General features: G+C 35.6%; 1 protein-coding gene across 2 annotated transcripts; it reads left to right on the top strand.

The window, feature by feature from the left end:
- The first annotated feature begins 200 nt into the window (after window positions 1-200).
- LOC125855155 (U11/U12 small nuclear ribonucleoprotein 48 kDa protein) lies at window positions 201-7,049 on the top strand. Of its 2 annotated transcripts, none has more exons than XM_049534837.1 (5): window positions 201-1,587; window positions 2,686-2,803; window positions 4,298-4,405; window positions 4,693-5,457; window positions 6,880-7,049. In XM_049534837.1, the coding sequence occupies exons 1-4, from the start codon at window positions 239-241 to the stop codon at window positions 5,281-5,283; spliced, it is 2,166 nt and encodes a 721-aa protein (XP_049390794.1). In that variant the 5' UTR covers window positions 201-238; the 3' UTR covers window positions 5,284-5,457; window positions 6,880-7,049. The 2 variants fall into 2 exon arrangements, with proteins under 2 accessions (XP_049390794.1, XP_049390793.1); XM_049534836.1 differs by lacking the exon at window positions 6,880-7,049 and adding an exon at window positions 5,565-5,924.
- Window positions 7,050-8,002: the final 953 nt, after the last annotated feature.

Raw genomic sequence — 8,002 nt, 5'->3', positions numbered from 1 at the left:
AATTGATTAAGGATAGATTTAGGGATTTAAATAGTTGAATTAGGGATTTACTTGGTATAAAGATTGATTTTGGGTTATAATTTGGGTGTAGGTCAAGTTATTTGGATGAGTTCTTAATTAGTGGGGTGTCTTTTAATTATGGATAAAAATTAAATAGATATTGAATAGACGTACTCTATACGCAATGCATACACAATATACTTAGTTCGTCAACACGTCGCCGAGCATTAAGGACGAAATGAATCCATTTCCTCCGCCGCCTCCGCTACCACTGCCACCGGTCTCTGCCTTTCCCCCGCCACCGCTACCACTGCCACCGGCCTCCGCCTTTCCCCCGCCACCGCCACCACCTTACTTCCACCACCCTACTCCAACCAGTGCTCTGGCATATGATATTCCTGGTGCTCTCTCATCCCTTACATCTCTCCTCAACCTCTCCTCAACTACTCTCAACTCTCTCTCCTCTCTTCTTCCTATACCCCTTGTTCCTCCCTTTCCTTCTCCAGCTCTAATCCCATGCCCTTTCAATCCCAACCATCGTCTTCCCCTTTCTTCCCTCTTCTCTCACTCTCTTCATTGCCCACCCATTTCCTCTTCATCCGCCGATTACATTCAAACCCTAATACAACACCTCAAATACCCCCATACCCTTCACTCATCCAATCCCTTTACCTTACCCTTGCTTGAATCACAGTCTGACCTTTGCTTCTCTCTTGAAACATACCTCGATTTTGAAAATCCCACTTTCTGTTATTCTAATTGTCCTGGTGTTGTTTCTTTTCCTATTAGGGGAGAAAATGCCAATCCTCCGATGCTCACTTTGCTTGCTGTTTTATCTTCCGAATGTGCTAATTTTGGTCAAAATTTGATTGGGTTTCCGAAAGAAATTGTTAGTCAGCTTCTTCCTTCGGAGGTTTATGCAATTAGGAATGAAACGGATCATTGGAATGAGTTTCCTTTTATGTATTCATATCGTGTTCTTCGTGCGATTTTAGGATTAGGGATGAGTAGTGTGGAGTGTTTATCTACGTGGGTAGTTGCTAATTCAGCTAGGTATTATAGTGTTGTACTTGATTTAGCAATGAGGGATCATATACTTGTACTGTTTAAGCTTTGTTTGAAGGCTATAGTTAGGGAATCTAATGATTTAGCTAGTACATTTTGCAATGGAGAAGCTGAGGAATCAGTTTTGAGTAATCGGAGTTTTAAATGTCCTGTCTTAGTTCAAGTCTTCGTGTGGTTGGGAACCCAGCTTTCTGTGTTATATGGAGAAATGAATGGGAAGTTGTTTGCGATCAACATGCTAAAGCAATGTATCTGTGACTCTGCATTTAGTTCTTGTATGTTCAATGAATCTACTGATATGAAAAGTGGGGATGACAATCTTCAAGAGCCACAGGAAAGTGGTGAACCACTTAAAAGAAGAATGGAAAATGAGGGAACAAATGTAATGGATGAAACACTCTCTAAAAGTGCAATTTTTGTTTCCCAAGTAGCAGCAGCTGTTGCAGCATTGTATGAACGATCAATGCTTGAAGAAAAGCTCAAAGCACTAAGGAGTTTACCATCACTTCCAGCTTACCAACGGTATATTACCTTTGCTCTTCTTAGAATGGTATTCTGAAGATGTCCATATGTCTAGATGTGCATCACAACATCCCAAAAAAAAATGAGAAGGAAAAACACAAATTCAGCAACTCTTACTTAAGTGTTTTATTAGTTTTTGTTTTTATATTACTGACTATTTTCTTCGGATCCTAGCGTAGATAAATGCTATCCGACTTGAATGATCAAATTTTGCGTTTAGAGTTTCGTACCCAGGCACGTAATCCACTTGCCAACTGATCCTCCTTTCTTTTCTTCGATTTTAGATGGTAAAAAAGAGAAGACACTTGAGCTTTTTTTTGGACAAGTGCATGCTTTCTGTTTAGAAGATTAGTCTATGCATTGATGTCAAAAGTTGGGGGTTAACTTGGTTCAAATTGAAGTTATGATTCATGAATGATTTTGCTACTAAGCCCAGAGTTTCAACTGGATTTATAACGACCATACATCTAGATGCATAGGACAATAGCATAAAGTTGAAGGGATGAAAGCATATCTTCAACTATGTAGAAAGTTGTATCTGTCTCACAGATGATTTATATGCAGATGAATAAAAAGGTTCTTTCCAGCCCTCTGGTTTGCGATAAAATACTTTCTTTTTGGCTAAGCTTTTGTGAGGCCAAAAGTGCTTATTCTTAAAATTGAGGTGTTAGGCCAGACTTTTTGGCGAAAATAAGTGTTTTTAGGAAGTAGAAGAAGTTTCTCAGAAGTACTTTTTTTGGAAAGCAGTTTTGAGAAAATATACTTAGAAGCACTTTCTAAAGTCTTGGCCAAACACTAGTTACTTCTCAAAAGTACTTTTCAAATTGATTAATCAAAGATATACTGCTTCTCACCAAGAGTACTTTTTTGAAAAAAACCCTTTTCAAAATAAGTTGATTTCAGAAGCTTGGCCAAACAGGCTTAGTAAAGTAGTGATGTGCAAAGATAAAGCATCTACAATTTGTGCAAAGGTGTTAAGAGCAGGAGTTCTTTATTGCTGTTTTTTTTTTCTGATCTCACTCTTTTCTTCAAGCATGAAATAAAAATATACTTGGTGTATTTTTCCTATAGTATATTGCTAAACAGTTTTCTTTGCAGATCGATGGAGCACACTTATATTTCAAATAAAGCAGATGAGGAACGGCAAAAACGCCCTAATTACAAACCCCTGCTTGAACATGATGGACTTCTGTGGCAGCGTTCGCGAAATAATCAGGTGTGTTTGCTTGTCAAATGGTACTTTGAGTCGTTGCTGATCTTGAAGCAATAAATATATATAACCCTACGGGGCTAACCAGTGTAGAAACATTTGGGATAGAAGTAGCTTCTGAAAGTACTATCTGTTTTTGGGAGGTTAAACATTAAGAGCATTTTTGCTTATATTTCTGTTTTTCCGACCCTTCAGATCTTCTTGAGAAAATTCATCCTAACAGAATACAACAAATGAAAGTATGCTTTCTGTTTTATCCTTTCTTCATGGTCTCTTCTAGCACTGAATATAGACGTGGTGCCAAAAAGACTGTTATTTTTTAAAGTTTAATGTGCTAATTAATAAAATACAAAACTGGAATGTGTTTCAATATGTTTGTGTCTGGCTAGAAGTTTCGAATTCATTGCACTTGTTAGTCAAACTGTTTGTGGATGTGTTACTGTGTGAGAGCAGTGCACTCTGCTAGTAGTGAAGGTTACAATGGACCAATTTATGCTTGCTGCACCATAGGAATTTGATGTGAAATTTAAGATCACTTATTACATACAAGGGGTCGTTTGGTTGGAGAGGTTAGAAAAAGTAGTCATGGTAGTATTATTTATTGTGTGTTTGATGACATTTTCATTTCCAGTATAACTTATACGTTTATTGAGCTTGTATCTCATATTGGTTGCAACACGGAAGAACTTGTATTGTCAGAAGATGTACAAGTATTATTAATCTTTGCAAAACTATACCCGCACCAGAATCTCAACTAGTCCATGAACCAAAATGACCCCTGAGTGGCATTTACAATTTCTTTTAAAAAATTTAGTGAGACAATTTCGGGTTATAGTATGGAGGATGAGCAATCACTAAATATCATATAAATGCATCTCGTAAAAACTAAAAACTCTTATGAAAAGCTATATTTAATAATTATTTGGATTTTTATAAAATCTACATTAAAAGGTATTGATAACACTTTTTTTGTTAAAATGACTGAAATATCCTAAAGCTATTTGTCAAAAATTATAAATCTCAAAAAAAAATTATAAATCTAAAAATATTTCTACATAAATCAGATGAATGATGGAGAAAAAGTATAGAGATAATTAAAAGCTATGTTTTATGTGGAGTACTTCAGAGGTTAAATAAATATATTAGGGATACCATCGTAAAAGGTTTTGTCAAACCAAAATTGCATATAAGCTATAAAATCATAAGTTAAGGGTAACCAAACTTAAGTATTTGGTCGATTTTTGCTTATAAGCGCTAGTTTGACCAGCTTGTTAGCATGGTCAAACACCTCTTAGCGTTAAACATTTTCAGATGATAAAACTTAAGACCCTGATTCCTTAAAATTCAGTGACTTAAATTCTTCAGTATACGAAATTCACTTAAAATTGGTGAATTAAAATATTATTTAGTGATATGCAATTTAACTTTAAAGCTTCAGTTACTTTAGTCTTATCAATTTGATCCTTACTCCTTTCTTAATCTTTTGCGTGGCATTTTCAGGACACAGATAGGACAAAGACTAGAGAGGAATTATTAGCTGAGGAAAGGGATTACAAACGTAGAAGAATGTCATATCGCGGGAAAAAGTTGAAGCGGTCAACAACACAGGTACATTTTGCTTCTTAAGATTTGACTGTGTTTTCTCTGTTGTTTTTCTATCAAGTCATGTATATCATTGACCTAACTCTGAGTTTGTTCCTTCAAAAATCAATTGCGAAGAAGAATTCTATTGATGCCCATCTGGTAATGCAGAAAGCTTTGTGGACTTCAATTATTTGCACTCGTTATAGATCTCGATCTTTATGTCTACTCATTTTGTGTATTCAGCTACTTCTTTCTGTTCCCTATACACCTTTTTCTTTTACATCTTCATTAATGTCCTCTTCTACCTTTAGGTTATGAGGGACATAATTGAGGAATACATGGAGGAAATCAGGCAAGCAGATCCCATCAATTGCCCAACAAAAGGAGCTGAAGGGACCAAATTTCCGCCGTCCGCATCCTACAGGGTGGATAATAATAATTATAAGGATAAAGCTGAGTCTGGAAAGAGGCAGCCAGATTCGTCTGCTTTAAGCAAAGTAAGGGAGGGTGGTTATAGGGAAGAGTTTCATACTGATGGAGAAGTCAATTCAACAGATTGCAAATATGATTATTCTGAAAATATGGAAAAAGCATCTCAGTGGCATCATCGACATTTAGTGGCCCAGAGAAGTAATGGGAGGTCCAGACAGGACAAAAAAGATTACTCTAGAAGCCCAAATCAGCGAGTCGGTCGTGCATATTCACGTGAGAAATCGATCAGCAAAGAGAAGAGAGACTATTCAAATGATTCTAGATTAAATTTTTCCAGAAGGTACCACAAATCAATTGAGGAGAGTAGTCCACATAGGGAGAGAGGTGATCGTCATTTTGACTTCAAGAAACGGAAGCCAAGGGATGCTTCTGATGATTTTGAAGACCGATATGATCCTTCAGGACATTAGAAAAACTGTGAGAAAATGTCCCACTATTGCAGCTAGTTCTCTTTTTGTCAGGTTAATCTGGCTATGTGTTGATATTGGAACGGCATCACCATCAGAATTTATTATGATTGGTCTCATCAGAAAAGAATTTCCTGTGACTGGTGCCTTTTGTGGTCTACCAGTCAAATTGGCTAGGTAAAGCAGCTATGGGTTTGACTAACCTAAATACTTAAATTTATTTTGCTTTTTCAGGAAAGACTGAATTCATATTGCTGGTTGATTTTTTCCTTAAAACCTTGCAGTAGGAAGTCATGCAGGTGTCCGCAGTTTATGCACTTCTGTATCCTTCCATGTATCCTTTATATTGATTTTTCTTGGCATTGTCTTAAGATTTATTGTTCTCCGCCTTTTTTCCCTATCCATAGAAATAATTTTCAAGTGGTGTAGGGTATGGCTAAAACCTCAGTGATAATGTTCTTCATGTGCACATCATATATATAGTAAGTTGTTCTTTACCATAGTGCTGGGTATAACTTGACCTGAAATGTAACATTTGTTGCTGAGTTCCTTTTTATTGTTGGAACAGATATTGTTGCACAGATCTAATGCTAAATCCTTTTGGTTTGTTGGTTGTGCTTCAATGTACAAGTGTAAACACAAGTTATTGAAGTAAGATTTGCTTAGTTACATTCTTGGTTCACTGTTGGGTGAAGTATCTGGTTCTGAGGGACTCAAAACTTAATTAGCTTTAGGCATGTTGAAGGCGACATTCCAGTTATGAGATTTGCTTGTATAACTGTACATTACTATACAGGAATAGTGTGTAGTATTATGGTAGCAATAGTTTTTCACTTTACATATAGGTAGTATCATGTATGTTAGTCATATTACAGAGGAGACATACCTGGTAGAAGACTGCTTGATGCAGCTTCAGGTGTAGGCCTTTTGAGTTGCAATCTAATTGTTTCTGTACTTCCCACAGCGGATATTGAAAGTGAGCAGCTCATCTGCACTCAGAAGGTGCAAGAGCCACACCAAAAGATTGGATTCCTGTAGTAGTAGTCAATAATAATAGAGCTGAATCCTTGAGCACTTTAAGCACATCTCCAATCAGTTTGATTGTTTTAGACAAGTCTTATAGGGAATCTTAAGGTGGCAACTATAACAAAATCTTGATGCCTAGAGGTACCTGAATTGTGCCAGTTAGAAGAAACTTGTTATTTTGCTAAAGGAATTTATTTCTCCCTGTGAATGAGAAAGTATCTGATGATAAGCTTCTAGACTGACATGAAAGTTCATATACAAGATAAAACAAAATTTTATTTTAGAAAGTTAAACTTAGTATACATGCTAGGTTCACATCTGGATAAGGTATCAAGTTCTTGGGCCTTCCGTTGACTCCGCATATGCATGTTGAAGATGACATTTGATATTATACAGGAATAAGACATTAGTTTTATGGTAGCAATCTTTAACTAAATGCATAATGGCAAGTATCATCATGTGCATTAGATATATTGCAGAAGATATTCCAGGTAGCACATATACAGTTGATGCTGCTTCAGGTGTTCAATTTTTCAGGTTGCAGTCTAATTGTTTTTGTGGTTTTAATTGCAGACTTAGAAAGTGAGGCAGTCACAATAAAGATGTCCATAATACCCATGTGAAGCATTAGGATCTTGACGGTCTCCTAATTAGGCAACTATTGTTGTATACTTTTAATGCCTTTATATACACTGAATTGCTTTGATATGTATCTACAAAGTTTGTACTGATCTACATACAATATTGAAAGTAGGAGTGAGCTACTGGATGCCAATAACAATAGTGGGATATTTAGCACTTCCAAATTTACCAATATTTCTAACATTAACAACGCGAGCTGGAAATCTTTAGCTCAAAATACAATAGCTCATTCGTGATATACAACATTATATATATACAAAAGTTGATTTCGTTTTCTTCCTTGAATCCAAGTATCAGATTCATTCAAAACACCTCAGAAATTACACCGAATCATCCCCATATATATAGCAATACCCATGGGGCTTGTCCAAGTGCTTACCTGAAGCGAACAAATTATAGCAAAGGAAGAGATGGTGTTTTTGATGTTGTTAGGCTATCCCATTTTATGTGACACTTTTTGACTTGACATGGTGTTTTAAAAGGAAGATTTTTAAAATTTATGGTCTAAAATAATTTTAGATATTTGTGTGGTTTAAAATCATTTCACTGAAGATAAAAGAGGTATTTTAAAGTTTGATTGTTTCTAATTATGACAAGGTGACATTCTTTTCCAAATGGACTAAAAAGGAAAGAGTGTCACATAAAATGGGATGGAGGAGATTACTTTTAATTTACACAAAAATGGGACGGAGGGAGTTACTTTTAATTTACACAAAAATTGCGCAAAATTAGGTGAAAAGATATAGGGTGTGTTTGGTATGAAGGAAAATGTTTTCCTGGAAAACAAGTTGATTTTTGACTTATTTTCTCATGTTTGGTTGGTGACGAGAAAATATTTTCCGGAAAAGATTTTTAGTGTTTGATTTATGAATGAAAAATGTTTTTGAGAAATATCTTTTATTTTTACTAGAGTAGAAAATAATTTTTGAAATTGAATTATTTTTTTAAAAACAACTTATATTTTTTTTTGGGGGGTTGGGGGGTCGAGGGTAGGGGTGAAATATTGAAATTTTGAAGTTGAAAATATTTTTTAAAAACAAACTTAATTTTTTTT

Source organism: Solanum stenotomum, chromosome 2 (assembly GCF_019186545.1).
Source record: "Solanum stenotomum isolate F172 chromosome 2, ASM1918654v1, whole genome shotgun sequence".
NCBI lineage: Eukaryota > Viridiplantae > Streptophyta > Magnoliopsida > Solanales > Solanaceae > Solanum > Solanum stenotomum.
Note: the sequence above shows the minus strand (reverse complement) of the source record. Positions and strands in the feature narration are given on the sequence as shown.

Bases quoted from the DNA above. Each gene is read 5' to 3' on its own strand.
- LOC125855155 (XM_049534837.1), top strand. From the start codon at position 239: ATGAATCCATTTCCTCCGCCGCCTCCGCTACCACTGCCACCGGTCTCT. The intron at 1,588-2,685 runs GTATATTACCTT...TTTTCTTTGCAG, and splicing joins TCACTTCCAGCTTACCAACG to ATCGATGGAGCACACTTATA. The intron at 2,804-4,297 runs GTGTGTTTGCTT...TGGCATTTTCAG, and splicing joins AGCGTTCGCGAAATAATCAG to GACACAGATAGGACAAAGAC.